General features: G+C 38.0%; 1 protein-coding gene across 1 annotated transcript in view; it reads right to left on the bottom strand.

Moving 5' to 3' along the window:
- Window positions 1–286: 286 nt before the first annotated feature.
- The window catches only part of tnfaip8l3 (tumor necrosis factor, alpha-induced protein 8-like 3), a 63,965-nt gene continuing 43,276 nt past the window's right edge, over window positions 287–20,975 (bottom strand). Inside the window, exon 2 of the mRNA XM_067419280.1 lies at window positions 287–1,233. Within this exon, the coding sequence (XP_067275381.1) occupies window positions 671–1,233 (563 nt within the window). The 3' untranslated portion in view covers window positions 287–670. The remainder of the gene's footprint in view (window positions 1,234–20,975) is intronic.

Here is a 20,975-nt window from a genome sequence, read left to right as displayed (position 1 = left end):
TTTCCATACAAGAAAGTAAAATAGGGTTGGATTTCAAAACAACATATCCATTTTCAAATATGTTGTGAGTACACATTATCAGTAAATATGGAGAAATTTCAATGGATTATTTATATGGTACATTTATTGTTGCTTTATTGTTCCCATTGATTTCATTTTACAGAAAAGAAGAACTTGAAGGATTATGAAAGCCATGCAGGTTTGGAACATCGTAAATGACGACAGACTTCATTTTGGTGTGAACTAAATCCCTTTAACTTTGGAGTAGATTAACTGGACATCTTATAGACACACAGAAGAGAGCTAGGGTTGCATTGATAGGCCATTCTTAAAGGATAGGTAGGTCAAATTTCATACAGTGCATATAAAGGAGCTCGTAATTGAAAACGTTCCTGCAATTTCACACAAAGGACAGGGTTTTGGGACATCGATTCATTCAGGTTTTCCACTTAAACAGATTTTCCCCAAACAATCATCCGGTACGTTGACAATACAGACCAGGTTTTGACTTTAATCTGCGTCTGGGTGACCATCCCTACAGGTTGGGTTACAATCACATCATCAAGATATCATGACAGCCTATATTTCAAACAAAGACCAAAAAACACAAGTGTAAAATCACTCAGTTCCAATCCCATGGAGTCTCATCTGATGAACTGTGAACTGGAGGTTAAAGTGTGCCTTCATCTAGGAGTTTGTTTATCCCGTCGCAGATCTTCCTCAGGTTAAGTCTGTATTCTTCAGATGGGCCGTACAGCTCGGTCAGGAAATCCACGTCTGCGAAATGGTTGAAAACATGGTCGATTCGCCCGTGGGAGCGCATGGTCAAGTGGTGCTCCACCAGCTCATGAAGAAGGTCCCTACATTCCATCAGCAGCTCGGAAAGAATGCCGCGGTCGAACGTGTACTCCACCTCGTAAAAGCTTACCACCGTCATGGCTGCCTGGTTCATCTTCTTTTTGAAGCGCTCAACGGTCTCCATTTCATCAGGACTGAACTGGTGGTTCCGGTAGAGAATGCCAATTTTCAGCGCGATCTTTATGACATCTTTGATGATCTTGTGGGCTTCCTTTTTGCTCTTGGTGTATTCACGACTGGCCTTGTAGAGTTCGTCCAGAATCTCGCTGCTAGTGTCGTCTGTGAGGAGGTTTGCCACGGCCATGGTGGCCATTTTACTCAAGATCTTCTTTTGGGCTTGAAGGGCCAAACTCTTGGAGTTGAAGCTCTCTTGCCCTATAAAAAGGAAAACAAAGAAAAAAAAGCCAAGTTAGCCACTCAAAGATTTGTTTTCTCTCCCATATAAATCCTTTTGAATGTCAACAACGTTCTAGAGAACATTTTTTCTATAAATGGGCTGCTGCATTTTCAGCTCCCTGGTCAAGGACGGTTCAAGAAACATCTTTGTCATACTTTTCTGAAAGGCTTAAAACATGAAACATTTAACACATTCTGTCTTTTAAAATCATTTGCTCAAAAAGAAGTGTGAATGTTTTTCTGAACTCTGGGTATTGATGTAACCTCCATTCAGTTGTCATCAAATAAAATGTTCTAACATTTTTAAAAGACTGATACGTTCCTTTGTTTTTTGAATTCTGTATCTCATTCCATCTTCACTCTTTTCATTTTAAATTTGAATGAAATGATGAAAGAAAAAATGTTTTTTTTACACATTGATATCTTATATTAATTTGTGCTGATTCACTACAACATAGGACAGTCTTAGGATACATCTGTTTCTTATGAATCTTGTTCAGATGTTCAATATTTGGACTCTTACGTTAACCCACACTAGTTTATTTCACACTAGGGATAGTGCACCAAAAAAGGATAATTTGGTAATCTTTTAATCACCCTCTTGTTGTTCAAAACCTGCATGAGTTTTTTTCCCTTCTGTTGAACACTAAAAAAAATATATTGTAAAGGTTGGTAACCAGATGGTTGATGAGCTCCATTGATTCTTTAAACTATGATTCCATTGATTCTTCAACATTCTTTAAAATATCTTCTGTTGTGTTCAAGAGAAGATAGAAATTGTTTGGAACAACTTGAGGGTGCATATGTAATGACAGCATTTTCATTTTAGTGTAAACTATCCCTTTAAAGCCAACATGAAATGGCATGCCACGTTCATAACCCATTCTACTCCCATACTGTTATGTATTTCCAAGATAGACAAGTTGTATTTTTTAATAATAATTACAAATTAAGAACTGACTGAACTGTGAAAAATTGGAAGGAAGAAGAGGTGGAATAAGAGTGCTTGTGATGTCAAAAAAAAAAAAAAAAAAAAAAAAAACAACATTTATTTATTTGTTTGTGCATTTATACAAGTTAATTAGTAGAGGTGGCTGATGCCACTGATTTTATGTAACACAGTGACATTATTTATTGTGAGTGTTATATATGAGTGACTTTATTGAGCTAATGTAGGTGTCACTGTAATTTATTGTGTGCAAATGGATGACACGCAAAGCTCTGGATTTAGTAATGATTTATACAGTCTAATGGACTGTGATAATATTGGAATAAGCTTCCAGGTCAGATGTTTGCTGTTTGACACTGAGTTCCTCTGGGTGTGTGAGCTCTCAGTGTGTTCTTCCTGCTGAGGTTTGCTGTCTGTCTGATCTGTTGTTTTAGAGGTGGAAACTGTACATTCAAGAGCTCAATAATATGATTTCCAAAAATAGGAAAAGAGAGTGCATTTATGGAGGGCTGAGCATTTAAGAACCTGTTGATGAATTTCAAGAGGGATTCTTTGATTGGAGAAACAGATCGATGATCTAGTTCTGGCGCGTTTCACATCTGAATCTTTATATTTGGTGAAGTGCATTTGTGTCATGACAACTTTTGGAGTGTTTGGCATGGTTATGGTTATGACAATGTTGATATATTTGTTCTTGGTGAAAAATAGCTCTTCAAGTATTGGACTTGCTACTGCCAATACATACACAGTACGTTGATGTGAGCAAATAAGAAATGCTGCTGCTGTACAATATAGTGTACATGAATTACCCATACCAGATACAGGTGGAGCTGGGGAAGGTAGATTTTGAAAGCGCGCTGCACTGCTGAGGCAAATGCTAACCAAGTAATAGAATGGTAAGCATGCAAGCTCATTGGCTACTGATACAGCAGGAACCAATCAGCTTTGCCCTATAGAGAATGATATAATTGCAGCCAGTTTGAGTTAAAGGTTAGCTTGGGCCATATCTACTACTCTCGATAGATTTTCGAAGTGTGGATCTTTGCACACTCGAATGGGTAGTATTGCTCACAAACATTATTAAAGGGTTACTTCAGCGATTAGCATATGGCTTTGTATCAGTAGAAACCATGGAGTATATTCAAAAAAATGTGCTTTCCGCCCTCATATCCCCCTGAGACAAGAGATTTATGCAATTTATTTCTGGAAAAATTCATACTATGATGCAAATTGACGATTTTTGTATCATAGGAGGAATGTTTGGCCAAAGGCTACAGACTACAGCCAGCAGAGGGAGCCATTTCCGCATGTTTTGAACCTGCGCATGAGGGATGGAGATTACACTCAGAGCTCAGCTCACAGCTACAGGCACTCATTTAAACTGAGCTATGGTGAGCAATGTAAGTCTTTTAACTTCTCAAATTAATTTCTATGAAAGTTAAGCTTGCAAAGGCATGAACTGAAACGCGCCAGACTGAACTCATGTTGTGAATGTATGCCGCGAGTGTAGTCGCGATTACCTCAGCTCTCATCACGAGAGCTCATCAGCTCATTTATCTGACTCCTGCAGTTACTGCTCAGTGCTGTGATACTCACGCAGTGACTCACTCATTATATTGAACAGACACGTTCAGTTTTTAATTGTAGTGTCTTCAACTCAGTCACAGTAATCAAGTTGGTGGCTTTGGGAGAGGCCTCACAGGGCAGCGAAGCATTCTGGGAATTGTAGTCTTTCATCCCCATGAGACAAAAATGCATTTTTTTTTCAGTCTAGAAGGCAGCAAATTCAAAAATAATTTCACATTTCTACTACATTGATGACCAAGTTTAAATACAGTTTCATCTTCCCAGCGCTGAAGTACCCCTTTAAACAAAAAACATGAAAAACATGAGCAGAGCTATCTGCATGAAAGACCCAAGACTGGCAGAACGACATGCTACTTGTTTTCGCTCCAATAAGTTAAAAATAGTTGCTTGAGTAGTGTACATTTAATTAAATAAAGTGTAGATTGTGTATATGAGGATATTAGTTGTGACAGAATGATTGTTGTAATGGTTTATATAATGCACGTAACCATGTGACATCATCATGATGAGTTAGTATGTCCCAAAGTTTTCCTACTCTTCGGATTGATTCAATCCACTAATTCCTGAATTTGTGAGATTAAAAGAACCAGCTCATGATCTTTTTATGTTGGTGAATCAGACTGCTCGAGCTGAATGCAAAACAAAAACATGAGCACATTCATGAGGTCAGCTAATAGAAATATGTGTTTTCTTGCCATTTTTAAAATTCACATTTAATTCAGTCTACAAGCGCACAACTTGGGTAAAATGTATTTTTGCCGTGGCTCTGTAAATTCATCAGGGATGAAAAGCGGTACAGAAAACACTTGTGTATTGTACACTAATTTCTGAGGAAGTACACACTTAAATGTCTCAAAGAAGAGCACTCATGGCTGCATGCTGCGGAAATGTTTTCTTTGTCTAGCCATTTTCCTCTTTTTTTATTTGCACTGTGTTTTTTAGTAATCTATAATGGACTTCTGGATAAGAGTTACAAATCGATCAGGAGCTAAACAGCACATGCTGTCCGGAAAGGATATCTCTGTAATAAAAATTGGAAAACTGGTGTTATTATCAAAATATGCTTGTCTATGAGTCATCAATGAAGAACTAAATCCAAATAGATCGCAAGCTTGCTTTAGATTTCACTAAGGCCTTGTTTACACTTCTTTTAAGATGAATTTTCCTCAATGTGAAATAGGTGTAAACAGGCTCTAAAACAGTTTGAGCTTGTGCACTTCTGACCACTTCCAGAGGCAGTCAAAACACATACAAATGGATTGCTTTTGTAGTGTAGATGCTCATGTGGTCGAATGCGGTCGAGCAGCCATAAAAGACAGCCTAAATGTTTTAAGAATGGGCGCCAAAACAATCGACTCTAACTTCGCTACGTTGTGCCAAAACACATGGATTGCGATCAAAATTGCCATTACTTTTCTATTCCTGTCCTTCCCCACTTGCTCATAAGCAGAGTAATGGCTTTATTCATTCAATTATGTTTGTGTGCACACTCTGCGCTCTCTCAAAAGTGATGTAGAGTGTGAGGAAATAAGAGGGGAGGGTTTAGGCCAGTGGTGTCCAATCCTGCTCCTGGAGGGCAACTGTCCTGTTAGCCACTGTCCATAGTTTAGCAACAACCCCAACTAAACAAACCATAACAGGCTAATTTACTAGACATACTATAAACATTCCAGGTAGGTGTATTGAGGCAAGTTGATGCTAAACTCTGCAGGGCAGTGGCCTCCCAGATTTATTAACGGCTTGCGCCAGTGCAAACCCTTTTTTGGCGTTAAAAACTACTGGCAATAAAAAAATCTGCACTGAAAAGGCATGGACAAGTACATTTTGCAGCTGATTGCAAATGTATTTGTAGGACTTTCCCTTCAGATGCAATACTTATGGGAGGAGAGCATTTAAATGGTCTTTTGCTAAGGTTTTCACTATTCAATTTATGGTATTTGCGGCATTATTTTACTGTCCCAAAAAGAGCACGTCTCAAACCAGTCAATAATTTGCGCTGCTCTGGGTAGACTGTGTTGATCATTATGAAAATGATCCATCTGCGCCTGTGTTCTTTAACCCTTAAATGCATAAATGTTTTGCCAATCATTATTACATATTTGGGTCATATAGCTACCTGGATCTATATCTAACACGGATGGATCTTTACCTTTTGGGATAATACAAAAACTCTCCTGATATTAGAGTAACAATTACAGAAGATCAAAATAAAGCATATTTTGTTACCTTTTTGAAGTTTGGAAGGGTTCAATTTAAGCAGATGTTTTATACCGTCCTCACTGCCCTCGTCAGAGCTCATTTTCAAGTACATTCACAATCTGGCTCATATTCGCCATCTCAAACATATTTTCTCAAAACGATCACTTTCAGCAATCAACAATCTTCAAAATAAATATTTTGATTGCTTCACGAGATCCACAATCAAGTGACAGTGACAGCTCAGTATTTTTCTCTGCAGTAAATCTCTGAGACATTTCACGTTTTTCTGATGATGCTTCCTATTATTTAGTTTTCTGCCTGCGGTAACTGTGAGTGAAACGTCACTTCATCCATTGTGTATCAGACATTGCCAAAGATTCAAGATTTAAAGGAGTGGTTGCATGCGATTTCATTTCTTTTTTAACTTTAGTTAGTGCGTAATGTTGCTGCTTGAGCATTAACAGTATCTGCAAAGTTACAGCGCTGAAAGTTTAATGCAAAAGGAGACATTGTCTTTTAAAATGAGGGCAGTTTATTGCCTACAAAAATGTCCAATTTGGACTACAACAAGCTTCTTCCCAGGTTATCAACGTTAACGATCAAAGTTGACGGTTAAAAAAAAAAAGTGATCTCTAAATTAGGCTATTATAGACAGTTGACTAAACGCTACTATAGTTAGCCATCATTCCAAAATCTTTTTGTGTGAAGTGAACAAATCCCTCACATTCAATTTTTCATAACTCGCCTGTTTGTACTTAATAACCCAATAAAAACATTTAGCGCGAGGTCACAGCGTTTGGGTTTGCGCGCTCTCAAGGTTTGCAAAAAGTAAACAGGCTAAAACACTCGAGGTTAGAGACAGGACAGACGACTGTATGAAGCGTGCATTCCGCATAAGATGGGCTTACCTTTGGAAATATATTACATGTTGATCATCATGCTTCTTTATTATTGTTAGCACTACCTCGAACTAAAGCGCCGTCTCTTCAGAGCTGCCATTTTCTTAAATGAGCCGCAGCAATGTTTCAAATGAGCTTCTAACGCTAGACAAATGCCTTTATTTTCAATGCGATCACCTTGTACCCAAACCATTTCGAAACTAAAGAGCCATTTGTTTGTCAATTACAAACAAGCTCTTAGGCGCCGCATTTGCGGGACTCACACTGTAGGGGATTTTAAACACACTGTAGGGGATTATAAAAAAACTGAAGTGAATGGAAGGGACAGTGTGAGAGCGGGAGGAAGAGCGGCAGAGAGATCATAGAGAGAGATGCGACAGAGTTGCGAAATTGCAGACGCGGCTCGTGGCTGTTATTTCAAATAGCGCAGCATATTTTAAACTAATCGGTTAACCGGTTTCAACCGGCTAATGAGGCTCGGTGGTTGGTCAAGAAAATGCTTAGTTTTCGCCATCCCTAGTTTCCGGACAACCTGTGCTTGACACTTCAGCCAATAAAAATACATGAAACTACATTTGGCCATCTAACCAATCTAAGACCATTGCGGGTTTTTTTGGAGGGATGGGCTTCATAGAAGCAAAAAGCAAACAAGCTGTTCAAAGGACAGTGGAGACAGCGGTGTGGAATAAAGATAAAATATATGAAAAATATGGCGTTTAAAAAAAAAAAGTATTAAGATTTGTTATACTGCACCCTATAAACACAACCAAGCCTAGAAAAAAACCCAAGGAAAACCACCCCTTTAAAGATGTATTTGTGCAGAAAGAAATACTTTGTTACACACCTTGGGTCGAAAGCGACCCTATACAATTTTTTATAAGAAATGAATGGGAAAACAGGCTTTTTTTCTTTTTTTTTCTTGTTATATTGTTTGTAATGAATTAAATGGGGAATACTAAGAAGGTTGATGTTGATGTCTACTTTAAACAATGAAGGAGGAGGAGGGTAGTGAATGAATTCCTGGGTTACTAAAGACCCTAGGTATGCGTTTAAGGGTTAATTTGCTTGTCATCAGTTAATCACATGCAGAACTTTCCACTCCCATTGGCGGGTTTTTAGAATTACCTGTTGAGTAATTTGGCCCCAGGTGTAAATGGTTTTGCGTCTCATCTGATCGCTTCTGATCAGATCACTAAAAATGCATCTTAGGCCCTGTCCCAAATGGCACCCTAAACCCTTGCGGTCTTCCTACGAGTCTGTACTTTCATGACGTAACTCCGCTTTGACTGTTGGGAAGAAGTCCGCTGCGGAACCAGCAGAAGTGCACATCGAGGGCGCATATTGACCCGCGAGAACCCTTCTGAGACCTAAAATGACAAACTGCTGCGGTCTCGTGGACTTAACGGACATGCGCACGTGGCAGCCATTGTAAGTCCACAAGACTGAAAGTGCATATGAAGTGTGCCATTTAGGAGAGGGCCTTAGAAGGTAGCTGCCGACAGCTCGAAAGGTTTGGGAAAAGAACTAGGTGACCGTATAAGGCCATCGTTGTATCTCATAGTATGTGGGTTTATCTTGGGCTGAGCTGATGAGATGGCACAGAGAGGAGGGTATTGTTTTGTCGTGTTTATCTGTAGGAGGCGTGGGCAATCTGAGAGCAAATTTTATTTAGATACCTCCCAGTTCAAATTACACACTACAGACGTGATCAACATTACAGAACCAAATACAGAGAAGCTGTTCTGTCCTGGAGTCGTCTGCAGAGAGCCGTCACTCTTGTTTACTGAGTAAAAATGACACAAATCATATGTCAGCGAGTGGTCTGGAAAACACGTCATTTGAGAATGCCACTGAATGCCACAGAATGGCACGTGAATGCCACACAAATGTCCGACCGCAGCTCCAGTCGCATCATTTCACATAAAGAAAGCCAGAGTGAAATTCACTTCTATGCACACACGTCAGGCTGCCAGGTGAGATGACCGAGGCGTGACCTTTAGCAAGTGTCTGTGACAGGAATGATGATGTTCACTCTGAATGACAAACTGGTGAACACAATTGTTGCTGCTTTAGCTCAGCTGGTAGTGCTTGACACTAGCAGCACAGAGGTCCCTTGTGAGAAAGAAATACACTTTAACATACTTTTAAGAGTGCTTAATATGAAAAGCATATACTTTAAAAGAATATACTTAAATTGAAACAAACTGCATGTCAACCACTTCAGCTCTGTAGCACATTTTGCATTTTTTTTTTTGAGAATTAGGCATATCTGAATTTAAAAGAGCGCCATATCCACATACATGGGAGTAAATTGATAAAAAATTCTCATTTTACGGAAAACACTTTTAACACAGTGGTGGAATATTTCATATATTCTATTGTATCTTTTTACAATTTTATGATGAACATATATAAAAAATGTATATTTAGATTTATTTTTAATCAATTTGTTATTTAAAAATCTATATATATATTTATTTATCTTTTTGGTCCACAACCTTTCTGAAAGTTTCTGTTGATTCTAATAATTGGGACTAAACAGGGGAAAAAAGAATTTTCTTGATATCTCCTTCCAAAAAAAGTTATTGAGATTTATCTGTCCAAAGTGTCTTATAACTCCTAGTCATCAGCATTGACATAAACTGGCCACTAGGAAATCGGAAAGAAGGCCCCGCCTCTTTGTAAAGCGAGATCTCGGGCTCTGATTGGTCTAGAAGCATGATCAACATGTCTATAAAGAGCTGAGATTCTCAGCTTTTTTTTTGTCATATGATGCAATTTGTGATGACGTTATCAAAATCTCGGCTAACATCGACAATCAAAACTAAGGATAATAAGAGTTTGTTTGCATCACATGTTTTGATCTGGACATCGGTGACATATTACAGTGTCGTTTGTCCATGCTTGCTCACAGACTTGAAAATAGTCTAATTTGGAAGCAAACAACCTAAGGAACAAGCTGATATAGCTTAGCCTAGTAGCTTTACAAGACGTTTGTGGTCTGAACAGGAATATGACTCATGTGTTTGCTAATTCAAAGGAGTCATTTCCATCTTTGTGATTCTTTTGACACTACTGTAAGTTACTGTAAATTATTGGACCGCTTAAATAAGTGAGATATTCTTGAGGGTAAAAAGCTTTCATTTGATATATTACTTGTCTATTTTAGGTAAGTTTGTGTGATAAAAATATGAAATTTTATACTGTTTTCGGTAACACTACTTGAAGGGGTGTGCATAAGACTGACATGACACCTTCATAATCATGACATGACACGTGTCATGAATATGAAGGAGTTTTTATGCATGTTTATGACAACTGTCATTAAGTGTCATTCGCTTAATTATGTCATTTTTAATGCAATGATGACATTTTGGAGTTGTCTTTGTTATGACAACTTGACATAAACCAATACATCATAACCTGTCAGTGTCTTTGTCATGACAACTTGACATTACCAAGACAACATAACCTGTCATAAACATGACATAACAGATTATCAAATTTAAGAAACTTACTTAGCTTATAGGGATAACCTTAAACTGTCATGTGGTTGGTTTTGATGTTGACTGAGGCCATTATAATGTCATAAAAAAAATTCAGTGGCACAAGTTTAATTTGTCATTAAAATGTAATTAGGTGTTAATACGCTGTCAAATAATTTTATAATAACAGCATCATTAATATTTTTCAGTTCATGTTTTATTTTATTTTTTAAGTTTCCTCCGCCAGCTTCAACAGAAGGTTAGATAATAGACAATTTCAAATGTCTTAAAAATATGAAAAGGAGTTCGAGAAATAAAATCAATCATTTAATTTTTAAGACCTGCTCTCTCACAGAACTGACTCTTAAAAACACAAGGCAAGAATTTATACACAGGTGACCAGCACCAATTAACGCAAAAAGGAGAGAACACGTACACAAATAATGGCCATTACACAAAATAAACATATATATATATATATATATATATATATATATATATATATATAAACAAACACAGAAAAATAACACTTTGTCAAATGACTTCACTTTATAAATTATCTTCCGATGTATAAAAATAAGAGGAATAGTCTTTAGAGCCCCACCCCGGGGCTGAACAATGAATGGTTGCGACGAGAGCCTAGGCCGGAACATTATATATAGGGCCAACGTTTCCGCCCGAACCCCTTTTGACGGTGCACACGGGACTCCGCCATAACAAACAGACAAACAAAGAAATGGTAAGAATAAACTCAAACTATTCGTTAAAGAGTGAGCGAAAGTTTAAATAAAGTATATTAAACCCAAAATAACGTTGTTGTGAATTGTTTTTACTTACCGCAGACTAAATTGACATTAAACACCTAAACAAACTAACCTGACTGAGGCTCTGCCAACAACTGTTACAGCGTACACATAACCAGTGGTGCCACCATAGACATTATCATATAGGTGTATATGTCTATGCCACTCTATCATTTTGAGTTATATTAATAGTTTTTAATGACTCTGTACGATTTCCTCTATGATGCCATATTTCAGGTCAAGCTAAATATTCATGACACTGTTATAAAATAATTTGACAGATTATTGACACTTAATGACATGTTAATGACAAATTCAACTTGTACCACTAGTTTAGGTCAAGAAAAATATTCATGACAATGTTATGAAATAATTTGACACAGTATTGACACTTAATGACATGTTAATGACAAATTCAACTTGTACCACTGTAGTTTAGGTCAAAAAATATATTCATGACAATGTTATGAAATAATTTGACACAGTATTGACACTTAATGACATGTTAATGACAAATTCAACTTGTACCACTGTAGTTTAGGTCAAGAAATATATTCATGACAATGTTATAAAATAATTTGACAGAGTATTGACACTTAATGACATGTAAATGACAAATTAAATTTATAAAAAAATCATGACATTATAATAGCCTAATGACAGGCTATATATGTATAATAATAATAATAATAATAATAGATTTTATTTATAACGCACTTTTCATTCCGAAGAATCTCAAAGTGCAACAAAGGGAAAAAATAACAATACATGAATAACAAGTAAAAATTACATCTCAACATCATGCCGGACGCTGATGACGCTAGCCTGGTGCAAACTTCAGCCACCACGCAGTTCAAGCCTGAGGGAGACCACCAGTGAGCAGCCGACACCCAGAAGAGAGAGCAGCCGCAGCGAGCAACATCAAATGTCCTTCAAACCAGAACCAACCGCAAATTCAAACAAAAACAGAAGAGAAGCGGTGAAAAAACGGCAAACAACGTCCTCTCAGTGGCTGCCAGCAATCAGCAACAGTCCCAATTGTAGCTCTGACTGTTAGACTAGTCACAAACATAAGAAAATAAAATAAAATCTAAATTTAATAGTAAAGTTAACATGATTTGTGGGTGGAGAAGTGGCGAACAGACAACGCCAGCGTCCTCTCCCCCACGTTGCCTAGCAACTAATGTAATGTAAACCCAAAAATCTAAGTAGTTTCTTAAATTTGATAATTAATCTGCTATGTCATTTCATGACTGTTTATGACAGGTTATGTTGTCTTGGTAATGTCAAGTTGTCATGACAAAGACACTGACAGGTTATGATGTATTGGTTTATGTCAAGTTGTCATAATAAAGACAACTCTGAAATGTCATCATTGCATTAAAAATGACATAATTAAGCGAATGACACTTAATGACAGTTGTTATAAACATGCATAAAAACTCCTTCATATTCATGACACGTGTCATGTCATGATTATGAAGGTGTCATGTCAGTCTTATGCACACCCTTTCAAGTAAAGTGTTACCCTGTTTTCTTCTATGTAATATAAATGCAGAAGTTGTTGGGTTATTAAGAAAGCTGAGGTTCTAATCTTTCAAATGATACCATATATATGTCTAGTTTTGTGGTGCTAAAGTTACAGATTTTTTTTAAAGATTATGATGATGCAATATTGGAGCCACGGGTGGGTCCAATGGGGGGTGCAGAGCTGAAGTGGTTTTAATTGCACTTAAATGAAAATGTATTATAGTTTATTGTATATTAAATGCAACTAGAAGGACTTAAGTACATCTTTATATGTAATTTCATAATTACTTATATTGTCTTTGAAATATGTTTGTACTGTAAAATGCACTGACAAGAATTTATGGTAAACTAAAATACACTTTAGAGTTTAATACTTTATTGTTGAAAGATTTGAAGTAGACTTTTTCGCAAGGGGCCATGCATTTGATTCTGTCATGTATTGGTAATATGTTAGTTGCACTGCAAGTGGCTTTCAATAATGTCCGCCAAGTGTAAACAGTCAGAATGACCGTATAAAAAGTTCAATTCTGTGAATAAACACTGGCAAATGAATGAAAGTTTAATGTTCCCGATGCTGGCATTTGTGTTTCCGGTGAAGAGATCTTGCTTGGCATATCTTGTGACTATTATATTATACAAAATGATGTTCTTTTTTTAAATAAAAGGGAATGATTTACTAGGTCAACATAAATTAAGACTGGCGTAAGCAGACATTACATAATAATTAAATTTTTATTTCAAAGAAATATTGTGTGACCCAAATAACAGCTGATCAGAACATAGTTGATGCTATGGAGCAGGATTTCAGACAAATGACTTCTGGGGGTGGGGTGAGGGTCAAGGCTACTAAAAATGACAACAGAAATAGATAACACCAAATGTTGTGTTGCTTGTCAGGTTTTCATTGAGGGAAGAGATGTCTATGAAGTGGATGTGCTTTTGCAGTTCTTTATTGAAACTAAACTGCAATGATTTCTTGTTCTTAAATCATAATAGATGTGACATGACAACCATAAACTTATAAGCATAAGGCTTACCATGTTTACATCAGTGTTCAGAAAATTATATGTAAACGTGTAGATGATCAAAATCATAATGGAGGTCATTTGCAAATATAAGTCTTAAAGGTACATTAGCCTACTTCAACACTGTGTCATTTTGTAACCTCTCCTACTCGACCAGCTCTGAGCGGATTTTGTAAAGGGGTCTCCTGCGTGAGAGGTGGGCGTCACTTACAAGGATGCTAAAGACTGCAGCTGCAAGCTTCAGTCGCTAACACGTGGTTTACAGGCACAGCTCCTACTGACCTACATCTGTTACACTCACCCGCCTAAACTTCATTCGAATCCGGGTCATGGCACCAAATGGAAGCGGTCCAACTTGATGCGCGCCGAGTGGGATTCAAACTGGCGTGGGATGCTAACCAGTTTAAAGAGCACAGCCTCTAACGTCAGATGCTAGCTCTCGCTCTGACACTCCTGGCAGTCGGTTTTGCAGTGCACAGGCGTTTGACTGTGTCCGCATCAGTGTCAGCGCTGTCGTTTGTTGTTGTGAATCGGGGCTTTGTTTACTATCACTCTCTGGGGTGATGTAAAGTCGGTGAGTGACAGACACGACCTAAGGCATCAACACACACCAGACCAACCTGAAACTGACCAGCTACACGGGCGTTTCTGCCCTTTTGGCATTAGGCCATGCTGTTTTCAGGGGCAACGGAGAGTCATACAGGTGAAAACAGAAAAAAAGCAGCTGTCTAAAGGTGTGCACTAGAGAGCAAGAGAAGTTCACTAATAAGGAATTTCATTTACTGACAGTGTTTATGCACATGCGCATGTCTGCATTGTTTTAGGATTCACTGATGCAATATGCAAATCAGGTAAAGACATAAGCAAATCTGAATAAATGTTTGCTTTAGACTGTCAGCATGCACAATTCATCTCACGCGCTAGTTCTGACTAAATGTTAAATTGGAGTGGATACCACAGTCTATCTAGATATGGCATGTGACACTCTTCTCCATAAAATAACCACTCATGAATTATTGATAACTTAAAAAAAAAACGTACACAAACATTCCTTTTAAATAAAATAAATTAAAAAAATCAGTTTTGCTATACGCTGGCTGTGCAAAATGTATTGCCGCCTGAAATATCACTGACTACAACCGAACATGTAACTACTGTATTACTGTATCCCACTTCTGAAGTTGTAATTTCAAGCTTGTTGCATTCAAGTGCTTTGACTTTGGAAAAAAGCAATCACGGAGGACACCAGGTTTATTATTGCCTATGTATTGGAATATTTTTAAAGCCAAAATGAAATTTAGCATCCCATTCATTGACTACCATATAAACATTTACCACGCTACACCCTTAAAAATAAAGGTGCCAGGAAGAACCAAAAATGGGGTTTCACAGTGATGCCATAGAAGAGCCATTTTTGGTTCCCCAAAGAACCGTTTTAAGAAACCGTTTTTTTCTAACCATTTTATAGTAGTCTAAAGAACCTTTTTGCACTACAAAGAACCTTTTGTGCAATGGAAAGGTTCTTTTTTGATATCAAAGGTTCTTCATGGAACCATACACCCTGCCAAAGAACCATTTAAGAACCTTTATTTTTAAGTGTATCTATAGTAAAGTGGCCAATGTGGTCATTTTGGTCAAATGCAGGCTATTTTTGCAGTGTATGAAACATACAATAAACTCTATATAATTATCCATATATGACAAGACAAGGCGATGTAATTGTTGTTGTGGGGGGGGGGGGGGTGAATAAAAAATAGCAATCCCAGCAGCAATCGTTTTTCCTTGTAAAGTGGGTTGTATTGTTGATAAAACAAATAAAGGTACTGTAATTCTGATTTAATTTATGTGAAGGCAGTATAAGTTGCAGAGAAAGAAAAAAACAAACCCAAAAAAAAATAAAAACGTTGCAAAACCTTTTAAGCTATTTGCGAGTGAACGCAAAGGAAAAAAATATGGACTTAGTGTCTGTGACGTCACCCATATGATTCTGAAGAGCAGTTTTGAAGCGTAAAGTAGAGATGAGTTGGCCGTTGTTAGCTTGGCAGTGCATCATTGCATGTCACGCCCGGATAACATAAAATGAGCAAAGAGGCTGGACATGGGCGGAGCTGAGGTGACGCGATGACTAACAGACAGTGGATAAACCACCTGTCACTCAAAGTGGCCACGCCCTTAATTATGCAGAACTTTAAGGCTTTTTATAATGTAAATTAATAAGATATTCACCCCCCCCCCCCTCACAGTTGTCATAAAGGCCAAAAATAGCATTATAGACTAAACCATAATTTGAACCAAGCTGTGAATATGCTTTTTTCTGCTGTGAAGTTGGGCATTTTAACATGGGGCTCAATGAGAGTCTGCTCCCTGGTGGCAAGTCGATGAATTGCAGTTTAACTCTTTCCCCGCCAAACACAGATTTTTCCGTTATTTGTAAGAAAAAGCTTCCGATGCTAGGGGGCGCTATTACGCATCCTCTGAATGAGTGCTGAATATCCTGATCAAAACACGTGAGGAAGACGCAGTAAACCAAGCGATCGAATGTAAACATATGCATATGTAAAATTACTTGATCTTCATCATTATGAAGCATGTGCATCAAAAAAATCTAATTTTTATGAGTGAAATGTGGACCCAGGACGAGCTATAGGACTGGGAAGCATTAGGGGTGTTAATGGACTCAAGGTAGAATAAAACGTTTTTTTTTTGTTGCTGTTTGTTTAAAAAATACAGGTTCAGCTCTTTATTTTGATATAATGCATGCTCAGATATTCATAAAAATATATATTCGTTGGGCTATTCAATTTTATTGTCAAAAACCCTGGCGGTTCATTTGTTCGGCCCATTTCAAGCAAGCTTTGCTCAGCGTCTCAAACTGAAGAAAAGGGCAACTGTATTCCTGCAAGCTGTAAGTAGCGATTTTATCCACTTATGACAGTCAATGCCTGTCACAAGATTTCTAGTACCGATGGTTATGTTCTTCCTGGCCTCTAGGGGGATATAGGAACATACTCTGGCTGGTGTGCATGTGGGTATATAACAAGAAACTATAGAGTAAATGTTAGGGTCTGTTTGATGCTGCCTTATGGTTGTTTGTAGCCTTTCTTTCCAAATCCTGTTTGAGAAACTGTTGGTTTCCTGCTCAAACGTAAGTTTAAGGTTGATTTGTATTGTGTTGCTTTAAAGTTAAAATTAATTAATTTAGTTTAATTTATTGTTATTGCATTTGATGTTTTCTCTTTGTAGAGGATTTGTTTGTGAGGCACTTTTTTGCTCTTTGACTGTGGGCAACTACATGTGCACAAACATACTGTTTGTGTTGGTGAAACCATCCTCTGCTACCTTGAAACATTGCGATTAACCACACATCCAAGTGAAGGACAACAGTCGACCTCATCTTCTGTAACTCTACTCATCGACAGATAAGACTATTTCCTTCAATTGCTGAACTATTTATGCTCTCAGATAGAACAGGACTGTGTCGGATATTGTGAATCATAGACATGCAATATCGAAAAAAGATGAGTCATCACTGGTTTTGATTTGGGAAAGAAGATTGTTCGTGCGGTTGCCAATTTTCAGTAATTTAAATCCCCCAAACAGAGCTTTTTTGTGAAAAGAACATGTACGCTATCTTTTTACGTTTTGCCCAAATATGTCCAAACTTGCAAGTATATGCACGCAAGCTCTCTTTCGCACGCGGATGATCTGAAAACATCAATAAACAAGTAAGCTGCATTTTATCAATCTCCATTTGAGATGTTCTGCTTAAAGTGTCTGTGTTCTGTTAGGACTGGACTCACGAGCCGCTTCGCTGAAGAGCTGAGAGCTGCTGAAATAAGCCAATCAGAGCAGAGCTCAACATTAATATTCATGACTCTTCCAAATAAGGCAAAAACAGAGCATTGCATCCTAGGGACAATTTATAGGGTCGTAAATGGACCTGTAAAACTGTATCTGGACAAACTTTTCCCTTAAATAAGCCACATACCCTCTATGCAGATATCAGAGAACAATTTAACATAGTTTCAAATCATTCTAGGGCACCTTTAATACTTTTATACTGTTTTTGCTCATTTTTTCAATAAATACCTGTGACTATACTTTGTATTTGCCTGTTACATGTTTTTTTATTGTGTAGAAGTGGGTAAGTTATGGGTAGGAGTTGGGATATTTAGTAAGAAATTAACTAATTTGAACTGCGGTAGGTAGTAAAAAGGGACATGCCGAAATACTCCATGCAAAAGTGTCTAATGAATTTACCCTTTAAAGCAGCACTAGGTAACTTTTCAATCTTCATAATATATTTTCAAGACTCTTGTGATGATACATCGCCTTACAATAGGTTGAATGACGCGTCTGCCATAGCTTGACGGGGTCTGTATCGTTTTTAATCCTACTTTTAAACTTCGGGTTTCGGGTAGTATCCCGAGAAAAGAAAGAACTACAAAATTCGACTGCTTTACGGCATTACGTCATTTCCACCAACACACACACTTCCTTAAATTCGGACGTGCGAGCCCAACTGTGTTCGTCGGATAATATAGTCATGCCCGAAGCAGCAGAGACAAATAAGAAAGAAAAGGTTTTGTTGGAGGAAAGCAATAAGAGGAAACAAAAAAGTGATGGGATTAAAGGCAGGACGAGGATCAACATTGGACCAGCGTTTGCTCGTTGACGTGAGCTGAAGGAGGCGTGCCCGACCGATGCTGTCAGGCTTGTTACGGTGAGCTACCACTCAAACATTGAACTGAAGTATCATATAGATTCTGTAAAACGGTAACCAATAGACTACTATAATGAAGCTGGCTTGTAAACGTGAGCATCGTGATTATTTGGCGTTTGAAAAAAATAAAACCCATGAAATTATATTCATATGACATGCTGAAACATATGCCAGTGACTGTACCTGGGATGAAGACATTTCACACGTGCCGCCAGAAGAACAGCTGCATGTGAACTCCTCAGTGTTCAGGTTAACTGTCAGTGCTGCACCAACCCGCGGCGCCACTTTTATTAAGTTATTTGGCCCGTCCCGCACCACTGTATATATTTTTACAACCCGCCCCGCACCCGCGACCATTGAATAGACATACGGGGTCCGCGGGTTATGAGACGACCCACGCATCACTAGTTCAGGGCTATCAGGGTTGTCATGTCAACAAATGCACGCGCGATGGCATCCCCTGTTGTAGGATGATAGAGCTTACGACAGTAGTTGAGGACATTATTTTTTCCAAACTGTAGGGGGACCCCGAGAGCAAAAGTTGCCAAGTGCTGCTTTAAAAAGAAACACAAAAGATGGGGGTGTGTATAACTTATTGAATGACAGTCAAGGTGATAAAGCTTTTTTCTGTAACCTGTTGTCTTGTGGACCAGTTAGAAAACAGTCTGCACTGGATTTTCCAGCAATTAAACATATTATCTCTCAAAAGTAGCCTCTTTATTTTACTGTCAAAATGTGTGCTGGTTTCCTGCTAACCTTATCTTGTGTTTGGAACAAAAGAGCACAGCTGACGGAGGAGAATGAGGAATGCTCTATGACTGCATGACCTCCACACACACAACAAGCTAAACCCACTTGGCTTGTTTTTGTAAAAAATAAAATAAGATAAAATAAAAAGTCAGTCAGCATTCAACCAGTTAAAACTCTTCTGACTCTGTCCCTTTCGTATTTTCATCTGAACATCTGTGTCTGTTTGCTGTGTTCAGGCTGTTGCTGTGGTGTGCAGAGATCTGATGCTGCACTGTATATGCTGAATTACATTACTGAAGTCATTGATTCTTTGATTGGTTTGATTTAATTTCGTCTTGCTTTTTTTAAGGTTCTGAACTAGCTGTTGCTTTAGCATTTCAAACCTAGAAAACTTCTTTTGGTGAAACATTTAGTTTGAAAAGTGTGTAGGGACAGGGACAGTCAATGGATAATTTGTGTTGGTGTGTTTGCATAGTCAATCGACCATCTGTAGGAAAATGAGGTGGGATGCTTTTAAATACACGACACACCTTTATTTGTAGACAGGTTTATGTTTCACAAAGTGATATATGCATTTGTAATACTTTTGAAATGATGTACTTGAGCCAAATGGCTAAACAAACTGCCAGACATTTACCATATTACCCCCCCCCCCCCCCCCCCCCCCATGATTTTCCATTCTGTGAAATGTCAAATACTTTCATGAAGGGTATCTCAGTCCTATAGGAAGATTTTATTACTTATAGGACACTCTCAGAAAAAAAATGTAAAAAATAAGTTTTTTTTTTTTTTTTTTTTTGCAGTACTCTTAATAGGATATGTTTGACTTTTTTTGTGCCTCTAATAGGTACATAATAAAGATGGGGTAAGTCTTATTTCAAAACCGTTTTAGAGAAAGGACACGGCCGAGTCGAATAACAAACTTGTAGCCAATCAGTAGTAAGGGGCGTGTCTACTATTGATAGTGAGAAGAGCCTAGCTCTCGCTCTGTGCACGTCATTATTCAAAACACACGAGTCACATGACCGACATTATCTGAGAACTAGTCTAATATATGCTGCTTGACTATGCTTGTGTGTCATGTTCACTTGTTAGTCCATTTGCGATCGTATGGAGTCTCACTTCACCGATGATAAAGACCTGTTAAATTCCACACCGTATGGAGCATCTAAATCTCGTCACTGTGTGCTTCAAGCATCAGCTCACACAATGTCTCCGACAAGTAAGATACTATACTCCTAATATATGTTCGTTTACTCTTTTCATGATCTATATAACCCTTATCCAGTCATAATTGTAATATGTCATAAGCTGGACTGCTTGTGTTCTATAGAGTTGTTCATGAGAACAGTTTGATCGCCATCTCTAATCTTGTCATAATTGTAATATGTCGTTAGTTGGACTGTCGGCTCGTGCTATAGAGTTGTTCATGAGAACAGTTTGTGATTTTGTGATCGCTATGACTCAAATCTTGTCATAATTGTAATATGTCGTTAGTTGGACTGTGTGCTTGTGTACTATCGAGTTGTTCACGAGAACGGTTTGTGTGTTTTTTTTGTGATTGCTGTAACTCTAATCTGGTCATAATTGTAATATGTCCGTTAGTTGGACTGTCTTGCTCGTGTACTATCGAGTTGTTCACAAGAACGGTTTGTGTTTTTGTGATAGAAGGGATGACTTTTTCATTGAATATTCGACCTGGATTAGATACACAGAGATTCTGCCATAGCCGTTGATGCCTCTGGGTTTACGTATGTGTGGGGCGGCGCTA

Source organism: Pseudorasbora parva, chromosome 16, assembly GCF_024679245.1.
Source record: "Pseudorasbora parva isolate DD20220531a chromosome 16, ASM2467924v1, whole genome shotgun sequence".
NCBI classification, from domain to species: Eukaryota; Metazoa; Chordata; class Actinopteri; order Cypriniformes; family Gobionidae; genus Pseudorasbora; species Pseudorasbora parva.
The sequence above is the reverse complement of the archived record's forward strand: the minus strand, read 5'-3'. Positions and strand labels throughout refer to the sequence as shown.